Below are 23,019 nucleotides of genomic sequence, written 5' to 3' on the forward strand. Positions count from 1 at the left end.
GCTGCTGTTTGAAGAGATTATTCGATGTCACTTCTATAAAGAATTATCTGTGGAATAAATTCTTATGATCTACTGTTGGAGAAAAGGTTGGGAATATATATTTCTCCCAATATGAGATAATGAGAACTGATATTTACTGCTATTTTCTAGTTCCTTGACTACCAACTGTAAGTGTTAAAATTCTGTATTCAAAGGAATCAGCTGCCTTTGGCCTAGATTTTTGAGTACAACTATTTCCCCTCACTTGTGTTCTTATTAATGTATTATTTTACTGTACCCTTATTTTTTTTTGAAAGTAGGCAAGTAAGTGGTAGATACAAAAATATAGATGACTAATAGTAAAGGCAGTTTATAAAAGGAAGCTGTTCAAAAAGTTTTTAGGCTTATACACCAAGTTAAACTCTCATGATAATTTTAAAACTACAACAAAATAAATTGTGAATTGAAGCAGGAAAGTATTAAGAAAAATTACTCCCAATTTTCTATTGAAGCACTCAAAGTTAGGGGATGGGAGTAAGTAATACTGCAAAAGTATGTATCAGGGAAAACTACAGCTATTGATCACTTTTATAGCACTATACACAGGTTACCTATAGCCAAGATGAAATATATGAACAAACTATAAAAGGGTTAACAATAAGGAAATAATTTAAAACAATGAGAAGTTAAAGAAAAGCAAAAATTAATATGCAATTACTTACAGCAAGGGAAGACGTTTGTAGACATGCATTTTTAATTCTTGGTATCAAAGCATTTTTCATGGATGGGTAGTCTATAAGATTTGCAAAGGTTGGAATGATGTTTAAACAGAGTTCCTATTAAGAAAATACACTGATTCAATCTTAGGGAAAGATTCTCTTCACCTTTTCTCCCACATATTAAAAAACATTTTGCATTTGCATGGCTAATTTGTCACACAGCTTGAAATAAACTTTTATGTACGTTGTATCATTTGCTCATTTCAACAACTATTTGAAAGAAGAATACTTATCACTAGTTTTCAATTTTACACATGAGGAAACAGACCCAAAAGACCTTCCTCAAAATCATGCAAGGTCATATAACCTAGCATATGGAAACAACATTCCTTGGTCTCATACCTAATTTCTTTCCCTGACAATACAATTCATCATTATTATTTAAGAATGGGAACACCTAAGTTTTGCTATCTTTAACAATGAGGGAAAATCAAGTACAAAGTGACATAAAACTACTCGTCTTAAATAAGGGATTTCTTAGCTGTTACATATATCCTTATGACAGAATATAATACAAACATTTTCCTTAATATATTTTAAAAGATTGTTTAATAATACCGGGGAGAAAATGCAGTAAGACACTATTACATAATCCCAATTTTTAAAATATGTAGGTACATGTGTCTGTCTATAGGCTTAGGGAAAAAGACATAAGGATAGATCTGGAAATGTTAATTCTGGGCATCTCTGAGAAAGGATTTTAATTTTCTTTATATTTTTAAGTACTTCCAAATTCTGAAACTTAAGCAAGTATAACTCATAGAAACAGGAAAAAGAGGGGCGCCTGGGTGGCTCAGTCGTTAAGCGTCTGCCTTCGGCTCAGGTCATGGTCCCAGTGTCCTGGGATCGAGCCCCACATTGGGCTCCCTGCTCGGCGGGAGGCCTGCTTCTCCCTCTTCCACTCCCCCTGCTTGTGTTCCCTCTCTCGCTGTGTCTCTCTCAAATAAATAAATAAATAATCTTAAAAAAAAAAAGAAAGAAAGAAAGAAACAGGAAAAAGTTATTTAAAACACTGTTTAAAACACAACTAATGCTGGCCATAATGTAAATGACTGTAACTGGGACTCTGAATGAGGCTAAAAGAGGAAAAGGGGAGATGACTAAGGAAAAGGGACCTAAATGAGTTAAGGAAAAGAACAAGAAATGGCTTGAGAACTAACTAGCTGAAGAACATATATCTCAGATACCTTGTAAGGGCAGAATGATCCTTGTAGCAAAGCATAGAAGGGATTATTGAAGAAAATGGAGGCATAAATATATACCAGGGAAAGAGTTAAACAATATTTGGTATACTTAAAGACATTAATTTGTAGTTAGCAGATAGAAATGAATTAACCACTAAGAATCTGTTATCAAAATAATGGCCACCTATTTTATTTGCTTTATTCCCAGATTTCCAAAAGGCAGATATGAATTATATGTTTATTTCCACTCAGAACTATAACAAATAACTGGGTGACATAACTCGAGGATAAGAAGTACACGCTACATTCAAGGGGCCATTTTCCACAGATGGGAGAGAAGAGGCAAGGGTGAGCAGTTCGTGAGACACTGCTCCTGTTACCAGAGGGTGCCTCCATAGGAAGGTCAGCATTTAATTCAAGAGAGTGAGCATGTACATGCATTGTGCTGTATAACCTAGCAGCAGGTTACAGAGTAGGTTAAATTATGTCTAAATCATATAGCTAAAGGAGGGGATGAAGAGCTCTTTCCCGAAGAGGAAATACAATTAAGAACATAAGAACAGGACACTGAAACAAACTTGTTATTAGCTCATTCTCAGGAACTTCTACCTCTTAGTTTATACTTTATAACTGGTCATGGAGATGGGAGAATAAACATAGCTTCTATGTTTAATTTTAAAGGTAAAAATTTTTTAAATTGGTTCACAAACATATTTCTATTCATGCCTCTAAGCTTCCTAACTTTAATAAACGATCTACTTTTCCAAGTATTCTTCTAAACTCTTTAGCCTCTTAAATATTTCTAATCAAACTTCACTTGAAAAATACCACTCCAAAATGAATTTCAGAAGTTACCTTCCAGCCTTCTACTTGCATGAAACATGAAAAGATTTTTGTTTCTTGCTCTTGTTCTAGTACTCTCCCAAAGCTTAGATAGTCTTTTAACTTTATCAGACTCTACCAAGCAATGCTGATACTAATTAATTGGACTGGTGACTAAAGACTTATATTGAATGATACAAGAAATGTTGGTTTGTAAAATTCAGCAAAGTTGCACAGGTCAATCTGGATTAAATATTAACTATTTCAATAAATACTTATTGGCTGATACTTATTAGCTAAATGAACCCCCTTAGGAAAAAGACTAAAATGAGCCAAAAAAGTGAGCTTATATATGTGGTATTAGGTTCACATCACTTATTTTTAACTAATCTCTACACCCAACGTGGGGCTCAGACTCACAACCCTGCGATCAAGAGTCACATGCTCTACTGACTGAGCCAGCCAGGCGCCCCCAATATTAGGTTCACATTAGGAAAAAGAAGGTTTTGGTCAATAACTTTTAAAGTTAAAATTCTAGGGATGCCTGGGTGGCTCAGTCGGTTAAGCGTTCTGCCTTCGGCTCAGGTCATGATCCCAGGGTCCTGGGATTGAGTTCCGCACCGGGCTCCTTGTTCAGTGGGGAGCCAGCCTCCTTTTCCCTCTGCCTGCCACTCCCCCTGCTTGTGCTCTCTCTCTCTGCCAAATAAATAAATAAAATCTTTTTAAAAAATTAAAATTCTGTTTTTCTTTACTAGAATTTCTATACTGGCAAAGAAACTTTAAATATAAAACCATTAAGCAGTGAGATGATCTTAACATAAGTACTTATTTTCCAAAGTAAAAAATCAAAAAAATAAATTTCACTTTTAACAGTGATCCAAAATTTTTTTCTAGACAGACAACCCTATAGAACCAAACTTTTAATAGCAAAACTAAAGAACTGAAAGTTTGGCAAAATACACGATGTTTTAACATCACCTTCGTGACACACAAGCATGACTATAAATGCATTAGGAATGGTCACACTAAATTACTGTCTGGCTTTCTATCTATTTGCTATAAAAATTAACTTCAGTATAGAAGGAACACTTAGAAGATTGAGTTATCAAGCATGAAAGAAAATTACAAGTATGGGAGTACCTACTTAATGTTTTCATAAGAAAAAGGCACATGTATCTTTGACATTTTCATTCCTATGTTAGTTACTCATTCAGGAAGAAGATATACTGATCCTAACTACCATACCATAAATCAAATCTTCCAGGATAGAACATTTTTCATAAATAAAAGTAATGAGTAATTTTACTTCATTAATACAGGTATTTGTCAATTGATTCTTTAAGTTAGTTGGGATTAGATACATTTTAGTAATAGTATACAAACCAATTCAATGGATTAATATATATCACTATTGAGTTTTTATAGAAAAGATTTTATAACTCAAACCCAAAATGTACTTCTTTTGCTTTAAAAATAAAAATAAATCAAAGACATTATTAAAGAAAAATAAATCAAATATTATACCTGGATCTGAATGGAAGGAGCCTCTAGCGCTCTGTAAACCATTGGTAGGACACTGTTCTTTATCTCATCAGGAGGAGTTTTGGTTAGTAGCAAATCCATTTTTTGCAAGAAAATTAACAAAATCTGTGTAAGAAAGGGGGGAACAATGCATTAAAGTCTAGAATCTTTGTAAGATTTCACATATGACAAAATTTAAAGTATCTTCATAAGAGTAAGTTCTATATTTTGACACTCACCATGTTGCTAGCCTGAAGGCATGGAAGACAAAAACATACAAATCAAGTTTCTTACATTTCCAGAAGCACAATATTTAATATCTGTTCTCAGTTTAAATATTTAAATGAAGACTAATTTCCTAACTCTCACACATCTTCAGTAATGCATCACTCACCCATAACTACCACTATCTGGAATCGACTGAATTGGAGAGAAAGAAAAAAAAAAAAAAAAAAAAACCCGAAAAAAACAAAGTCAGATATTCCAAAGCAGTGAATTCACTTGGCTTCTAAGTTTTAGAAGAAAATGTACAGAAATGAAAGGGACTCCGTTCCCCTATGATCCTTTGTTATGTTTCTTAAATTCCACATATGAGTGAAACCATATGATAACTGTCTTTCTCTGAATTACTTATTTCACTTAGCATTATACCCTCCAGTTCCATCCACGTCATTGCAAATGGTAAGATTTCATCTTTTTGATGGCTGAATAGTATTCCACTGTGTGTATATGTGTGTGTGTGTATATATATACACACACACCACATCGTAATCCATTCATCTGTCAATGGACATCTGGGCTCTTTCCATAGTTTGGCTATTGTGGACATTGCTGCTATAAACACTGGGGTAAGGTACCCCTTCGGATTACTACATTTATATCTTTGGGGTAAATACCCAGTAGTGCAATTGCTGGGTCGTAGGGTAGTTCTATTTTCAAGTTTTTGAGGGACCTCCATACTGTTTTCCAGAGTGGCTGCACCAGCTTGCATTCCCACCAACAGTATACGAGGGTTCCCCTTAGAAAGAAACATTTTCAATTGTCCCAGATCATTTGTTTTCTCACCTAGCTGCCACACATACCTACATTATAAGGAACAAACTGTCCCTTCTATTTATGCAGAATACTTAGTGAACATGTGGCTCCACCATTTTGCCTCCTAACATCTTGAAAATGTTTAGGAAACCCTGTTTCAAAGCCTATAGTTTTCTCACCTACCCTTTCTTAGCCATAGGAACTCTTGCCTTATCACCACAGTCTTCCTTTTGTTCCCCTCCTTTCAAAGAAAGGACCACAAATAGCCTGTCATAAAACCATTAAGTTAAGTAGTTGACGGTTTACTAATAAGCTACTGCCATATAGTGGCAGAAACATGTAATAATATTTACTGTGCCTAGAAATTTCATTTAATCTCAACTACCCTTTTTGTTTTAGAAATGAGCAAACAGAGGCTTTAAGACAGTGAAGACTTGTCCAAGTCATACTTCTAGTAAAGATGAAGATCAGATTCAAACCCAGGTGTGTAACCCTACTGCTCTTAAATCCAAGACTACCTAGAATCTGACAAGTAAATATTATAATAGAGTCTACATCAGAAACTAATTACATTTTCAATTACAATACACACATATATTACTTCTGTGATGCTGTAACCATTTCCCCTCTTCTGTTGAAACTATTTATTACCAGTAAAATAAAGAGAAACAACCGGCATAAACTTTCTACAAATTAAAGACCCTAAATAACAAAACAAACAAAAAGCAAATGCTTAAAGGTGCAGGAGAAAAAGAAATACTTTTCCCAAACCTATAACTTTTAATAAGGCCAATAAGAATACACAGTATAACACATGCCAAATCTCATTACAATTTATTTTCTGAGATGGTAAGTTATGGAGAGCTACAGACATTTACTTGCAAAGCTTAATTATAATTTTAGGAATGGTTCACTTCAAACATATGCAAAATAGCTTCTAACAGAAAAAAAATTATCTTAAACTTACCTCAATTTTTAAAAAGTCGCATATCCATTCCTTTCGTTTTCAATGATAGTCATCATTGACTAACATCATTAAATAACAGCAGATAAATAGGAAAAAGTATCTATACACATACCTGGATTGGCTCCTGCTGTTTAAAGACAGGGCCAAGTTCAGGTAGAACTAATTTGACATATTCTTCTTTGGTGCATTCTTCGGCAATCAGTAGAACATTGGGCAAAACAAAAGGTACCATATCAGGGTTTACAAATTCTGAAGTCAAACAAGGCAAAATTCTCTGCACAATGACACGCTGAAAGGCAAAAATGTTTTCATAAAACTAAATTTAATTTCAGATCTTTAGTATTAATATTGAAGTTACAGTCTTAAATCTCCAATTTTCTTTGGGGAAGATGACCATATAATTTATGGTTGAAACTGGGACATTGTTGAGAGTAAAATGAGGTGCTCCTGCTAACTATGTCAGGACAAAAGAAATAACTTGGGAATATTAGAGATAAAGGGGGACATATGGTTACCATACCTTTAGGAAACATTGCCTCATTAGTCTTCATTAATATGTTTCTCTTCTTCATTACTTATGAGTCATACCACACAACTTAAACACTGTTCTGTATTGTAAATTGTTAAATATTTCATGCATGTTAACTCTATCTACACATACTCTAAGAGTCTTGAGAGCAAGAACAGTATTTTGTTTCCTTTTTTATCTCCACAGCATCCAAGTAAAGGGCTAGACAAAGAGTGCATAATCAATGAGTATCTGACAGATTAAACACTGGAGATATTTTTGTAACCAAGAATCACCAGTTTTCAACCACTGACTTCCAAGGCATTCACCAACATTTTTTAGACTATATTACACTCATGATTTAATAAGCCAGAGAGGGGAGTTAAAGGAATTGGAGAGGCTAGTATCAATATAGATGTACCCCTTTAACTGCTGGTGAGGCAATGATCTCCACAATGACAGCTTATGGACTTCTCTTCTGACATTTAATGTCCCGGTGCTACCTTTGCATAGGTAATATTCTTCTAATTTTCTTACCTATCTAATTTATTAAATTATTTTTGGACCCTGCAAAAAAGGTTCACTAAACTTTTAGCTTCGGTATGCAGCCTTCTATAGTCATTTATGCACCTAAGACAAAAGTTACATTTATTTCTCTGGAAGAGTTATTATAGTAAATAAATATCCTGACTATAACAAAAAACTGATCAACAACAAACCTTGGGCAGTTTTGGAAGAACTTTTGGTAGTCCTTTGAAAAATTGTGATTTCTGAAGATTATCTCTTTGGAATAAGGTATCAAAATACTGCAGCGTTACTGCACCAACATCATCAAAGAAGGGAATCTAAAAACAGGAAAATAAAATTATTTTGATAGATATTAAAATACTTCTCATACCTGAAACTGCCATAATACAGTGAAAAAATATTCAGAAACATTTAGCAAAATGCTAAAGATCACTTAATAATTCTAATCAGAAAAATCAGAGTAAGGAAGTATTAACCAAATTTCTTTGCAAGTTCAAATTTTCAGTGACTACCTGTAAGTTGGCTGGGCAGTAACATTTTCTTAATCTAACTAGTAAATATTGAAAAATTAAGTAAAATATCTTGAAGGCATAATAAGTACCATTTATCTATTAAAATCCAAACTTACACGAGTAAATTAGAGGGCCATGAATTCTTGTGTCCAGAATTTCTATACCTACATGACTGTTAAGACTCTGATTATTTGAAATCTTAATTTTATATCAGAGCAATTATATACATAAATTATTTAACTGTTTAAGATTAAAAGAAGTTGAATATTTAACACATTCAAGGATAGAGATGCTATTTGGGGACTCTATCTGACTAAATCTTGCTTTAGAAGCACTTAACCTACTTTAACTCATTGTCCCTCCACCTAAGACAGGAATTCATGTGTACTCACCTTTGTCATTTGATCTGCATCTGGTCTTACGGTTGGAGTGACATTTAACAATAGTTTTACATGTTCACGGACTTCCTCAGGTATATTTGAAAGTGAACTAGATCCTAAACGACTCAACTATTTAAAAAAAGTGATAATATTAAATATAAATATAAAATATTCAAAAAGACAATGCATTTGTAGTCAATAGTCTATTTAAAAAACCTTTTTGAAATTTACTCAAAAATATATGTTAGAGTGAACAAACTGCTAATTCTACTGTGGCAAGATAATTAAAACACTTATCTTCAATACCTGAAATTATTTCTATTACTGAAACAAATGCCCAGCATTTTAGATCAGATTTCAGTATTCACTCTAGTAAATAAATGCCACGATTAAAGCTGTGGTAACAAACTTTAATCCTCATTATTTACAGAATTACTTTTGTTCAGTTGATTTTATGCAAACTTAAAATATGAGACATCATCTTATTTTAGAGAATTTTCTGAACACATTTTTTAAACCAAAGAAACATTTAATACTTTTAATGTAAGCAATTATTTATATATAAGGCAAATTACCTGATCCAACTGCCTACTAAAACTCTTATAAATATCTTGCTTGTTAACTTCAAATACGGGTTTCCCTTTATTAAATACAGCATACATGACAGTTCCTAGTGAGTACATATCACTGGCTGTTTCACAGCTCACAGAAAGTATGTATTCAGGAGCCAAATATTCAGGATTAGGAAGACACAATGATGGTAAATTTGGGTCCCATTCTTTACAAGGAAACTTAGGCTATAAGAAGACAGAAAAGAGATTATATAGATTAAATATTTCAAATTAAAGCAAAAAACACTACCAAGCAGTAGCAACCTAGTTTTAAATCATACTCAGTCATGCAAGTAAAAATATCACTACCACCTTCAATCCTGAAATTCCCAAATTCTCAAATCTGGAAAGGGCACTAAACAAACTGAGAGATATGAATAAGAACTCCTGCAAACTGGGTGCCTGGGTGGCTCAGTCAGTTGAGCGCCTGACTCCTGATTTCGGCTCAGGTCGTGATCTCAGCGTCCTGAGAGCAAGCCCCACGACGGGCTCCGTGATTCTCTCCCTCTGCCTCTGCCCTTGGCCCCCTGCTCACTCACTCTCTCTCAAAATAAATAAATAAAATATTAAAAAAAAAAAGAATCCTTGCAACCTTCAGATTATCAAAGCTTTCTCCCAGAAGACAAATTATCACTGTAAGATGCAGTATGAATATGAAAAGGTATAGCCTATGTTCTATGATACATAGGTTTCAAATTGTATGGACTCAGATTATTTGAAACCTTGTTCTTTCACTAACTAGCCGTGTGATTTAGTTAATAAGCTCAAAAGGCTGTTGTAAGATTAAACAAATGTATGGGAAAAAATGGACCTAACACAGTGTCTGACCCATAGTATATACTCAACCAATACTAATTCTTTCTGCTTCCCTTAAATGTATTTACTTAAATTACAAATATATCTTAGGTCCAATCATGGTGCCTTTAACAGCTACATATATATATATACATATATGTATATTAAAAACTTGAAATATTGCAGTATTTTCCTAAGTATAAATAGGCAGATATCATAATCACTATGTAACAGGTACTTTGGAACCAAAGAGAACAGGTTCAAATCCTACCTCTACCACTTAACCACCTGCCTAAACTTAGGTACATTATTTTATTCTATGAGCCTAACTTACCCATCTGTATTATTCCCATATCTCACAGATTGTGGTGAGGATTAAATAAGTAAATACATTACAAAGTGCTTTGTTAGAAAAGTACTTCAATAAATGTTAGCTCTTATTATCACTGCTACTGTTGTTATCATGCTCCCTAAAGAAGATTCTGTGGTCCGATGTTGGGAAAACACTGCTAGAGATTCACAATGTTTGTAGTGTATTTGATAGCCTGAGGAAAAAAGCCTACTTAACCCAATAGTTCTTAAATTTGTTTAACTCTAGCATCCTTTACTCAAGTAACACTACTGTGGAATTAACAAGCTGAAGAATACTCTCAGGTAAAATGAACATTAAAAATTTTCTATAAAGCTGTACATTTAAACATACATTGTACCACATAACCTATTTCTACACATTTATCAGACTTGCAGATTCTCTAGTCCATTCCAGATGCATCACAAATTTCCACAGCTTTAAAAATATTAGAAGACTGGGACACCTGGCTGGCTCAGTCAATAGAGCACACAACTCTTGATCTCAGGGTTGTGAGTTCAAGCCCCACGTTGGCTGTAGAGATTACTTAAAATCTTAAAAAAAATACAAGACCTAAAACCTTCATTACCTCTTGTTCAGAAGGATTGGTTGATGATACACAAAAATCAAAGCCCATTATTTTCCAGGCTCCACTTTTATTCAAAATTATATTTTCAGGTGTAATATTTCCATGGACCATTTTCACACTGCTATGCAAAAATGACAATCCTTCAGAAACCTGTAAATGGGGGGAGGGGGGAGACACTTTTACATTAAATAAAACTCCTTTCAATTATAATAAAATGTCTCTTGAAAATCGTAATTGCTGCTTCTCCCAATAAAAGATTTTTTTACATGTCAGGGAATAATTAAATTTCATCATAAATGCAAAAGAGTAGATATTCTCAGTTGCCACAATGATCTAAGCATTAGTGGGAAAAATCCAGTTATAAAACCAGAATACAACTCTTTATTAAATGTCCTTTCCACATGCATATAAGCAAAGTCAAAGATAATTTAAAACCACTTTTCCATCCAAATTTATTGTTTCTGTGTTTGAAATGTGAAGGAGTTACAGATAGTAAATATCAAGGGTCTCCTTGTCAATTTGATTCTAATTCTTAATATTTTAATATATTTACACTTCATATTGAAATTCAGTTTTTCTGAATCGTATTTGGCTCAGTTTTCATATATTAATTGATGTTCACTCATTCTCAAATTGGATTAGTATTTGGTAATTTTGACATGTGTACCTGAGACTACCATGGAATTTGTTAACCAAAAACGAAGACTGATTTCTGTTTCCAGGAGTCGATTTTGGCAAACTAACACTCCCTGACTTCCAGGACACCACTCTCCCAGGCTTTCCCCCAACTCCACTGGTCATTGCTTTTCAGTCTATTTATTCTGCTGGTTCCTCCTCAGTACCCCAACCTCAGTGTTTGGACAGCTGAAGTTTCCATCTACTCTTTCTCAGTGTTCTCACAACTTTCAATATCATCCAGAGGTTGACTGCTCCCAAATTATCTCCAAGCTGGGCTTCTATTCTAAAGTCCAGACTTGATTATCCAACTGCCTTCTTGACTTCTCTCCCCTTGAATGTTTTATAAGCATCTCATTCTTAGAAGAATCAAAAACTGAGCTTCCCCTACAATTCAGTTCTCTCCTCCTATGGTCTTTTCCCCATATCCATTAACGGCCACTTCACTTTTCCATTTTTCAAAAACCTTTGAGTTATCCTGCACTACTCTATTTTTCCTATATAACAAACCATCTACAAATTCCAATACCTTCACCATCAAAATATATTTTGATCCTGTCTTACCACCTTCCCTACCCTAGACCATCATCATCTCTGGCCTATACTACTAGAGCAGCCACCTACTTCATCTCGTTTCTGCTCACACCCTTCTACATAATTTAATTCTCAATAAGCAGCTACCAGATCATGTCACTTTCCTGCTCAAAGCCTTCCAAAGGCCCTTCCTTCCTCTCAGAGTAAACTTCAAAGTATTTTTCTGGCTTTTAGGGAATAAGAGGACTTAGCCACCGTTAACTCCCTGACCTTGTCTCCTACTGCTCATCTTATTAACTCTTTCCACCACTCCAGGTATTTCACTATTCCTTGAACAAGTCATGCATGATTCTGTTTCAGGGACTTTGAACCTTCTGTTCTTTCTGCCTAGGCCATTCTTTCCCTAGGTATCATATGGTTCGCTTCTTTGCTTTTTTTCAGATATTTACTCAAATGTCCAATTTTCAGTTACAGATTTCCTGACTACCCCCATTCAAAAGTGCAACCTTTTCCTCCCCATCCAAACTATTCTCTCTTCCCCCTTCCCTTATTTTCTCCACATGCATTTATCATAATCTAATGCACTATATATTTACTTATTTTATTGTCCTTCTTCCCCCATGAGAATATAAATTCTAAAAGGCAGGAATTTGTGTCCGTTTTTTCCCTGGCATATCTTCAGCACCCAGAACTGTGCCAGAAATATAGCTATCCAATAAATACACACTTAATGAATGGATATGAGAATGAATTCTCTTAAAAAAAAAAATCCCTTACAGTTTCAACATCAAGTTAACTCAACAGTAAAGAATGTAAAGAGTACTATTTTAGAAAATATCTGGATTCCTGTCCCAACTTCACTAATTACTAGCCTCGCAACTTTGAGCAAGTCACTGAACCTATCTAGGTCCCAGCTGGTAAATTACTTCAAACGATGGTATATTAACCTCTTAATAAATGTGGGAAATCATATTAGATTCCACACCACTCCCAATCCCATCCCCATAGTCAGTCAAAAGGCCCTATTCTAACCACATAACTTCATTCATCCCTCTAGTACTTCCTGTGATTTTTGAGCAAGACTTTTTAAATATCATTAACTATTTTTTACATGCAGGCACTATGCTAAGTACTTAAAATTTACACATTGAAAATAACCCTACATAGTAGTAATTATTTCTCATACATTTTCCCTATGCCCAAGTTCCACTCTTCTAGAATGACACTTCTAAAATGCACATCAGACCAGGTCATTTACTCTACTTAAAAAATCCTCCAGTGTTCTTTCTCTATCTTTCCAGTTTCATTTTTCACCACTCCTTGAGATGCAATCTGCTACTTCTAACTGCCTGAATATTTATCCTCAGCGACTAGTATAATAAGCATTTAGGGGCTTAATATTTCTCAAATGAACGTTCTCCAGTTCTAACACATTGGAACCTATGAAATTCATGTAAGATTTGCATTTTAAAAAATGCTTATTCCTCAAATACAATTCATAAAATATACAAAGTTTTTCAAGTCTAGAAAAGTCAAATGATTTTTGACAAAGGTACCAAGACCATTCAATGGGGAAAGGATAGAAGTTTCAACAAAGGGTACTGAAAAAATTGGATATCCATAGGCAAAACAATGAGGTTAGACCCTTATCTTAAACCATATGTAAAAATCAACTCAAATCAAAGGCCTAAACATAAGACTAAAACTATATAACTCTTAGAAGAAAACATAGAGGAAATCTTCATGACACTGGATTTGGCAAAGTCTTTTTAGATATGACACCAAATGCACAGGCAACAAAAGAAAAAATAAATTGGATATATCGAAATAAAAACTTCTATGCATCAAAAGACAAAATCAACAGAGTGAAAAGGCAACCCACAGAATAGGAAAAAATATTTGCCAATCATATATCTGATTATATACTGAGATTAATATCTGGAATATATAATGAACACCTACAATTCAACAACAACAAAACAACCTGATTAAAAAATGGGCAAAGGACTTGCATAGATATTTCTCCAAAGAAGATATACAAATGGATAATAAATACATGAAAAGATGCTTAAATTCACTAACTCCTAAAAAAATGCAAATCAAAACCATAATGGTCTACCACATCACTCCGATTAGGATGGCCACTATCAAAAACTAGAAAATAATAAACGTTGGTGAGGACATGAAGAAATTAGAACTCTGCGCTGCATTACTGGTAGAAATATAAAATGGGATAGCCAATATGGAAAAAAGTACGCTAGTTCCTCAAAAAATAAAAAAATAGAATTACTATATGATCTAGAAATTCCACTTCTGGGTACATCCCCAAAATAACTAAAGGCAGAATCTTGAAGAGAAACTTCTACACCCATGTTCAGAGCAGTATTACTCACAACAGCCAAGATGTGGAAGCAACCCCAGTGTCCATAGACAAATGAATAAACATAATGTGGCAAATACATACAATGGATTTTTCAGCTCTAAAAAGAAAGGAAATTCTGACACATGCTACAACATGGATAAACCTCAAGAACATCATACTAAGTGCAATAAAGCACAAAAGGAAAAATCATATATGATTCCACTTACATGAGGCACCTAAAGTAGTCAAATCATAGAGAATAAAAGTAGAATGGTTGCCAGGGGCTGGCGAGTGGTAGGGATGGGTATGGAGAATTATTGTTTAGCGGATACAGCTTCAGTTTTGCAAGGTGAAAAGAGTTCTGTTATGAAACATAACATTGGTAACCTTTGTAGAAGGGTACTTATTGACTGGTTGATGTTATGTTTCATAAATTTAAAATATAATTTAAACCTAACAATAAACTGTAGAAAAACTGCAGAACATAGAAATAATTTTTAAATTACTGAGAGGATCCAAAGGTTTACATAAAGCAGTTGATATTGCTAAGAAGTTTTAAATAGTCAAAAGCAATTTTGAAGGATAAAACTCTTTTCACATGATGAATAAAAATACATACCTGAAGCAAACCATATTTAGTTTCCACATCATAAAGGTTATAATCCTTAATGTCTGGAGATACAGGGGAAGGTAGATTTTCCCAGTTACCTAAAACATTGGCTAAACTGGCAAAAACTGGTTCTGTACAAAATGCCAAGCAATCCCTGTTTTAAAAAAGAAAAAGAGTTATTTACCATCATTTTTTTCCCACATTATCAAAGTCAAATATACATAAAATATTAGTAGTCAACAAGAAGATAGACTTAGATTTGCTTTCAGCATTAATGAAACAATTAAACCACCATTTTCAGAATACGCTCAAAGGAACCTGCAGATTTCCCAGACCCTCTGGAGCAAGAGGAGTCAGAAAGAGGCAAAGAGCACAGCTCCAGGTCCCCTGTAACTACTTCAATCAGAGCAGCTCCGATTTTACCTATTTTATATATAATTTTAAAAGGCGCCACAATTTTTAAATTTTTAAGTTATTGCTCTTTGATGTGTAAGAATATTCAGAAATTTATAAAATGTTAGATATTAACATTCAGTAGGCCTCATGGAGTAATCACAAAGAGCTCAGGCTTTGAAGACAAATACCCAACTTCAAGTCCCAGGATCCCTATTCCCTGACTAGGTGACCTGGACACCTCGGCTCTGAGCCTCACTTTGCCCATTTGTAAAATGGTGATAAAAAACAGCCTTGAAGGGTTACTGTGAAGATCAAAGGAGATAATGAATGTAAAGTACATAGCAGAGTCACTAGCATGTAAACTTAATAAATCTTTACTACTGCTATTGTAATTACCAAGTGTTTGAGACTCAAGTCCTAACATTTTATGCCTTGGGCTTATTTAGGCTCTGGCAATGAAGAACTACATACAAGGTATTGTGTAACAAAGCTAGACCAAACGTACCCGGACTGTAACTGTTTAATGGCAAGTACACCTTTTGCTGTTTCATCTGTCCACTATACCTGTGTAACTTTTCTTTCACCTTGAACCCATTTTTCAAATGAAAGCATATGCAGAAGCTTAATATACATGAAAGATTAACACAGAGCTGCTTAGGCTGAGGGAGAGAATTATTACGCCTGCTCAGTCATCAAAAAAGATGCTACCTTGTTCTTTACTCTCTCACCAAGCTCATAAACACAGTGGACACCAGATTTCCATTTGCTGAACTGTACTGGAGGAAAATTGATCAAATACTCTCAAGTCTTTTCTCCAGTTTTCTATAATTCCCATGACTCACGCATTTGAGCTACTCCTATTTGTTTCCTCTCTGTCTTGACCCCAACATCATCCTTGGCCACATCAACAACTATATGATTATTCCTCAAGCTGGAAGCCCTCTTATCTTTCATGAATATTCACTTCCATCAACATTACAGTCACATACCAGAAGGGCTATATCCTCTTCTCAAGAACCACTTTCCCAACCACAGCTATTTACTAGCCATTATCTCCTACCCCTTTACTACCTCCACCAAATCTAGCTCCCCAACACCTTTATTAACCAAATTCAAAGTATTCAGTCTTGACCATACATATTTGATTCCTTTCTTTCTCCCAACTATCACAATAAACTATCACCCAAATTACCCTTTATTGAGCAAACCCCTACTAACCCTGTAATAACCACTACAAGTTTCTTTTACTCTGTTGCTTATGTCATAAGCACCAGCAAAGAATAGAAAGCCCAAGTCTTTTTAAGTGTTAAGTCACATAGTATACTTTAACCTTGCTTTTTCAACATGCAAGAACATTCCTTTATTGTCCTCTTCCTAGTTCCTCATTCCATGGCCCCCTTTACCCACTACTCATCTATTATCCACTTTCTACTTTAAAAAAGCATAAAGTTCATCTAACATGAATGACCTCATTTCCCTAAACTTCACCATATTAGTGATTAAACTATCATCCCAATATTTCCTTTCAGTTCCTCCTCTGGGACTTTATTCACATAATGAAGTCTTCTCTGCTGGGCTCCTCAGTTATCTATTTTCTAGCTTCCAAACCACCATCCTACTACTGATATTATTAAAGATCAGTAACAACCTCTCACTAGTCAAACGTAACAAACTCTTCTCAGTCCTTATTTTCTTTTTAAAGATTTATTTATTTATTTGAGAGAGCCAGAATGAGAGAGAATACATGAGAGGGGGGAGGGTCAGAGGGAGAAGCAGGCTCCTCGCTGAGCAGGGAGCCCGATGCGGGACTCGATCCCAGGACTCCAGGATCATGACCTGAGCCGAAGGCAGTTGCTTAACCAACTGAGCCACCCAGGCGCCCCTCAGTCCTTATTTTCTTTTTCCTCAGTGGTGCTCAGTGTTAGTGGGTCCCTTCTCCCCTCCTTTAGCTTCCATGACCTTCAGCTGCCTGTTTTTCTCCTGCCATGTAACAATGATCGCTCCTTTCTTTTCCTGGCTCTTCTTTTCCCTCTACATTTCAAGTTCTGTCCTCAGTACTCTGCTCTTTCGACTCATGCTCTTGAAAAATTCTTTTTTTCATGGTTTTAATTACTGCCTACATGTTACCCTCAAAACATATCACCAACTCCGAGCTTTCACCTGGATGACTTTACTATAGCACATTTCTTTTGGATAATTCCAGTGTTATTTCTACATTATTAACTCATAAAAAACTGGAAGTCATTTTTTCCTTCCCTAAAGTTGTCCTATTCCTATCAATTTTACAGTTTTACAACTTAACAGTGAAGATGCCTTAAAGTAATCTTAATTTTCTCTCTTAATGATCACCAATAAATCCCTAGTTCTATAATATTTATATCACTATAAAAGAAGCTGCAGGGACAGCTTCTCCCCTCACGAGTCTTAGAATGTAATGAGGAAATGTAAGATACATTGATACCAGTTAAAATAACAAAGATGGGTGGGCATTCTGATAGGTGACATGGTAGACGCTGATAGAAAACACTCCAGAGAAAACAGCATCGGTCGGAATGCTCAGGACAAGTGTGGCAAACAAAACTTACCCACTTCAGGATAAAGAGTTCACAATAGTGAATGTTACGTAAGAGTCAACAACTATACTCTTCTTTTGGGTTTATTCATGAAAAGGAGAGCTATAAAAATATTATCATCATAAGAGATATATGGGCATATTTCTGGGTAGGCACACCATGATATAGTAGAATAAAAAAAACATGGGCTGAGGAATCAAGGTGTCATAACTATGTGGCTTAAGTAATGTCTCTGATCCTCATTTCTCCCATGTAACTCTGAGAACTGAATCAGTTAAACAAATGTAAAGCATTTAATACAGTTTTCATGGTAAATATTAGTTTTTTTCTTTTAGGTTGAAAGAAAGTAACTCGTGCTCTTGGCGGAGAGGGATAAGTGACAGGGGGTTACTGAAGATTCCAAAGTAAGAATTACACAGAAATCCAATACATAAAAAGATAAAAGTAAAAGTGTCCTAGCTGAAGGGAGACTGGAAACCTAGAACTCTGCCAGCTCTGTTTGTTCACCTATCTGTTCTTCCCCTATCCTTAAAATTCTAGGGTCCATAGAACACAAATGACAAACCACTTCGTTAAGATCTTCTGAATTAAGAGAGACGAATACAGTCTGCTAGGTAGGAAGGAAGAAAGAAGGAAATTAGGGGTTATGAGTAATGTGAGAAAAGTTTATATAGCTAGGGTATCTAATGTACTAGTAAAAGCACCACAGGCTTGAGGATCCAGTTAAGATTACACAACATAAATTTCAAATTCTTGTCATTCTCAGCAACAGTTCCCAAGCTCATCCTTGAGAAAAATAAATGGTAAAGTAACTGCAGGTTACACATATGATATGCTCAGCATATCAGAAGGTTACATGTTTAGAAGAGTACCTGAAACACACATAAAAAGAGCCCACAAATATGTAATCAATGCAAAGGGTACAAAATATTCTATAAAATAAACAAGGAGAACTACTTTCAGACGTGGACTGTATGCTATACTTCTGTATCTTCCACTTTGACCACTGTAGTGCTGAGCATAGAGACTGATGGCACAGACTGATGGCAACTGTGAAGAAAACTTTTATTAATATTTCAAAAAGAGGCAAATACATAGCATATGCAAATAAATTTTACAGAAATAATAAATCCTTAACTCAACACTCAGTTTCTAAGAATTTTTCACTGACAGCATGCTCCACAGACAGAATTTAAACATACAAGTATTAACTATTTGTTCAACAAGTCATTTATGTAAGTTTTTATAAAAATTTACCTGGATTCTTCTAAAGGATGCTGGACAGTAAGAAGTCGAGGGTGCCGTAGTCGAGTTAACTGTTGGACTCCTCGTTTTAGAGAATCAATGATTTGATCCTTTTCAAATTTTTGATATTTGTCAATCAGCTTTTTATCAAAGACAAAAACAGCCACTTCCTAATGAAAGAATTGTGCATCTAATTTTAATCAAGAATATACAAAAGTAATAAGATTTTATTCAAGTGTCACAACAGTCTACAAATAGAAATAACTAAAATCTAATGTCATGGAAATTATAGCACCATTGTAATACTTTTCTGATATCAAAAGTTGTTTCCTTCATTATTAGCAAATCTAAATATTTTGAAAAGTATGAGACCTAGAACCCTATCTAAGGAGAACATAGGAAAATCTCCATGTTTGAACCCTGATACACACAAGGCGTATGTAATGTGCCAAACCCTATGTAGTTATCTCTTATTTAACCAGAATTCACATAAAAGTTAAAATGTTTAAAAATTCAAAATGTTACTCATAATGATAACCCTGGATAACCTGATAACCCTATAAAATCTTGAATCATTTTTTTGGAAGAAAAGTTGTGTATGTCAAGAAGTGCTTGTTTATACAAAAACCAATTTTGTAAGCAACTTTTACATATGAATAACCTATACTCACTCTTTCCTTCCAGCCTACCCCTGTCTTATTTTGGGCAGTTAACTGGGAATGAATGGTACCAGTACTGGAAGCTGCTCTCCCACTGTCTCTCTTTTAGATCATTCACAGCTTATTTATACTACTAAAAGCACACATCCTCCTTAACCATCTTCTTCCTTTCATTTTCTCTGTTACCCAAGGAAAAATAGTTCCTGTCCAGTTACCCAAGCTTAACAAATCAATAAAAAAATAGCTGTATTGACAACTGATATATTACCACTGTGTAACATGTCAGTGATGCTAGATCTCCATCATAAATGGAAAGAAAAATGATAAAGCTGGAAGCAAAATTAGCAAAGAATCAATGCTGGCCTACCAAAATTCCTTGAAAGATTTTGAATGACTTCCAGAATTTTTATACAAGTATCTTTCAAAAGTCTCTAATTCAAACCTACTACTACTCAACTATCAATATCCAAGACAATATTTTTCCATTTTATTGTTCTCTTATTATTTCTGCTACATTGGAATTATTGTTTTTTACAAGTTAGCCTGGCAACTTAATTACCTAACAGAGATTCACTGCAGAATCCCAAACCAATAAATTTCTCAAACACAACTTGTTTTAAGTTGGAGGCTCCTTAAATGTATATAAGTAAGTTAGGGATTTTAGAGGATTCAGTCTCTGAAAAGTGATAACAAAGGGATTATTTAGTAACTCAACTTGAACATCCCATTCCCAAAGCATTTGTGATTTCATTTCTCACAGCAGTCCTACAAGACAAGCTATTATCCTCATTTCAGAGATGAAGACACTGTGGAGAAGGTATATGTATTATTTAAAATCTCACAATTGGTAAGATCAACATTCAAATCCAGTCATTTTAACTCTGAGGACCACATGCTTAGCCAATACACCATTCTGTCTCCCCAGAAATAATACAGGGACAATAAATACAGAGCACCCCAGGAAAACACAACATATGTCTTCAGGAAAACAATCATTTGAGATATTTAAATAGCACCCATGTATAAATATATAATCTTAGCTCTTTTTTTTCCATAATCTTAGCTCTTTTGATCATTATGAGACAAAGGACTATCAAGAGCTAAGAGTGTTATGTAATATTAATTTGAACTAAAAACAAATGACCTAGAAGTTCAAGTTCCTATCTCACTATTCGTGCACACAATCTTATTTTAGTAAGTGTTCTGCTACAACACATTTTATAAATGCATCTAATTTAAATGTGTTTATTTTTTCAAGATGTTTTAAGTCCTTACAAAAAAGATCATAAGAAATGGCTCTTGAGCTCTTGCAATTTCACCACTCTTAAGGAAAAACACCATAGTTCATAAAGAAAAAGAAACAACACAAAATTCTCTCAGATATTCATTTATTATTTTAAGTCACAGATAAAAGATTCTTACATAGATCAGAAAAGATTATCAACCATCTTAAAAAGATTTTCTCTTTGTTCCAATTGGTTTATTTTTTTTTATTTTTTATTTTTTATTTTTTTAAAGATTTTATTTATTTATTTGAGAGAGAGAGAATGAGAGACAGAGAGCATGAGAGGGAGGAGGGTCAGAGGGAGAAGCAGACTCCCTGCCGAGCAGGGAGCCCGATGCGGGACTCGATCCAGGGACTCCAGGATCATGACCTGAGCCAAAGGCAGTTGCTTAACCAACTGAGCCACCCAGGCGCCCCTGTTCCAATTGGTTTAATTAAAATTAACCAATTTCGGGGCGCCTGGGTGGCTCAGTCATTAAGCATCTGCCTTCAGCTCATGTTATGATCCCGGGATCAAGCCCCGCATCGGGCTCCCTGCTCCGCAGGAAGCCTGCTTCTCCCTCTCCCACTCCCCCTGCTCGTGTTCCCCCTCTCGCTGTGTCTGTGTCAAATAAATAAAATCTTTAAAAAAATAAATAAATAAAATAAACCAATTTCAATAAAGTTGTGACTAACTAACCCTCAGACCTCATACTGACTTCCTAAAAACTCTTAGCCTGCACCTCAAAACTTTTCGTCAGAACAGACTATCGTCTTTTATGTTTTCCTTCTACTACTTCACTACCCACCCTGTTAACACATATCACTTGTGTAAAAGTCCTGTTACCTTACGCATATTACAAGCTTCTTAAAAAAAGAAACCATGCCCCCTCCCAAGAACAAAGAAACCATGACCTAAGTGTCTCTGTATCCACTACAGGATCTACACCTAGACATTCAGATGTTTATTGCCTAGCGGTCAATAAAAACAAGCAGTTACTGGAAGCTTTCCATTATCATCCCGAATTAAAACCTTTTTTGACTCTTTATTATGAAAATTTTCAAATATACAGAAAAGATGAGGTAGTGCAATTACCCGAAATATCTTCCACTTAAGAGTCAACTGTTAATTCTAATTAAATTTGGAGTCTCTTTTTTTATACAAAAATTACTAAAACAAAATGTAAGAGTATTTGGCACTCTTTTGTTCTTTTATTCACTTCATAGTCTTGAAAACACATTGGCAAAGGAAGTTACCTACTAAAAAGTGTTTTTTCTCAATCGCCTATCTTTAAATAAAAATGGCTATAAAATAAATTATTCTAAAAACTAATACTTGTCAAGATGGAGACTACCTTTTGATACAAGTCTAATTTATAACTTTTTAAAGCTACTTAGCTTACTACAAAGTTGAACTCTTGCTGAAAACAAGACAGTCTAAGTAATAAAATCTAAGTAGATATATACCAATGTGTCTAGGATTCCCTAGTAGTAATCATGACCTCCACTAACCTATCCCTCAAAGCCATCAGGGATGGTTTCTGAGACACGGATAATCCCTGTGAACTCTATTTTATAGACCTTTCATGACTGATCAGTGATGACTGGCAAACATCATACTCTTCTTCATTTTTCATGTGATTTCAGGGCAAAGTTCCTTTTTTAAAACAATAAAACAAAATTTAAATTTTTATTTAGATTAAGTTAAAACAACTTGAAATTTGAGAAAACTGAGGAGTAACAAGATATACCCCTTAAAATTATTAAAGATAGTCTATGATCATTATTGACCTAAGCTACTTGACTAACACATTTAGCTTTGCACAATGGTTTCTTTTTTCCTTTTTTTTTTTTTTGGTTTCTTTTATTTAAAACTTCTAATTTATTATACTTTAGCTTTTCATAATAATTTAATTATGCCTTTGCCTACACAATACCAGCAAGCCTCACCTAAATACTGGCATTTGGATAATATAATGTAGATTTTGCAGTAAGGAAGGGACATGTCCAAGACTACATCTGGTAGAGTGGCTATAATAATGAGTATCAGTTAAATATTCATTACATAATTTTAAAAAATCTATCTATCTTCATTATCCTCATAGGAACAGTCATTTAACTGGTTTTAAAGCTTATGCAGTA

The 23,019-nt window shown here is 34.5% G+C and overlaps 1 protein-coding gene across 2 annotated transcripts in view; it reads right to left on the reverse strand.

Annotated features, from left to right (window-relative positions):
• Nucleotides 1-23,019, reverse strand: part of SCYL2 (SCY1 like pseudokinase 2) — a 41,968-nt gene that overhangs the window by 14,938 nt on the left and 4,011 nt on the right. Inside the window, exons 2-11 of one of the 2 annotated variants that reach the window (XM_044914727.1) lie at nucleotides 18,967-19,124; nucleotides 14,750-14,894; nucleotides 10,560-10,709; nucleotides 8,791-9,012; nucleotides 8,228-8,344; nucleotides 7,515-7,640; nucleotides 6,400-6,576; nucleotides 4,525-4,536; nucleotides 4,289-4,411; nucleotides 702-815 (exon numbers count right to left, since the gene is read on the reverse strand). In XM_044914727.1, the coding sequence (XP_044770662.1) occupies nucleotides 702-815; nucleotides 4,289-4,411; nucleotides 4,525-4,536; nucleotides 6,400-6,576; nucleotides 7,515-7,640; nucleotides 8,228-8,344; nucleotides 8,791-9,012; nucleotides 10,560-10,709; nucleotides 14,750-14,894; nucleotides 18,967-19,124 (1,344 nt within the window). The remainder of the gene's footprint in view (nucleotides 1-701; nucleotides 816-4,288; nucleotides 4,412-4,524; nucleotides 4,537-6,399; nucleotides 6,577-7,514; nucleotides 7,641-8,227; nucleotides 8,345-8,790; nucleotides 9,013-10,559; nucleotides 10,710-14,749; nucleotides 14,895-18,966; nucleotides 19,125-23,019) is intronic. The other variant, XM_021687548.1, reaches the window with a different exon arrangement.

Source organism: Neomonachus schauinslandi, chromosome 5 (assembly GCF_002201575.2).
Source record: "Neomonachus schauinslandi chromosome 5, ASM220157v2, whole genome shotgun sequence".
NCBI classification, from domain to species: domain Eukaryota; kingdom Metazoa; phylum Chordata; class Mammalia; order Carnivora; family Phocidae; genus Neomonachus; species Neomonachus schauinslandi.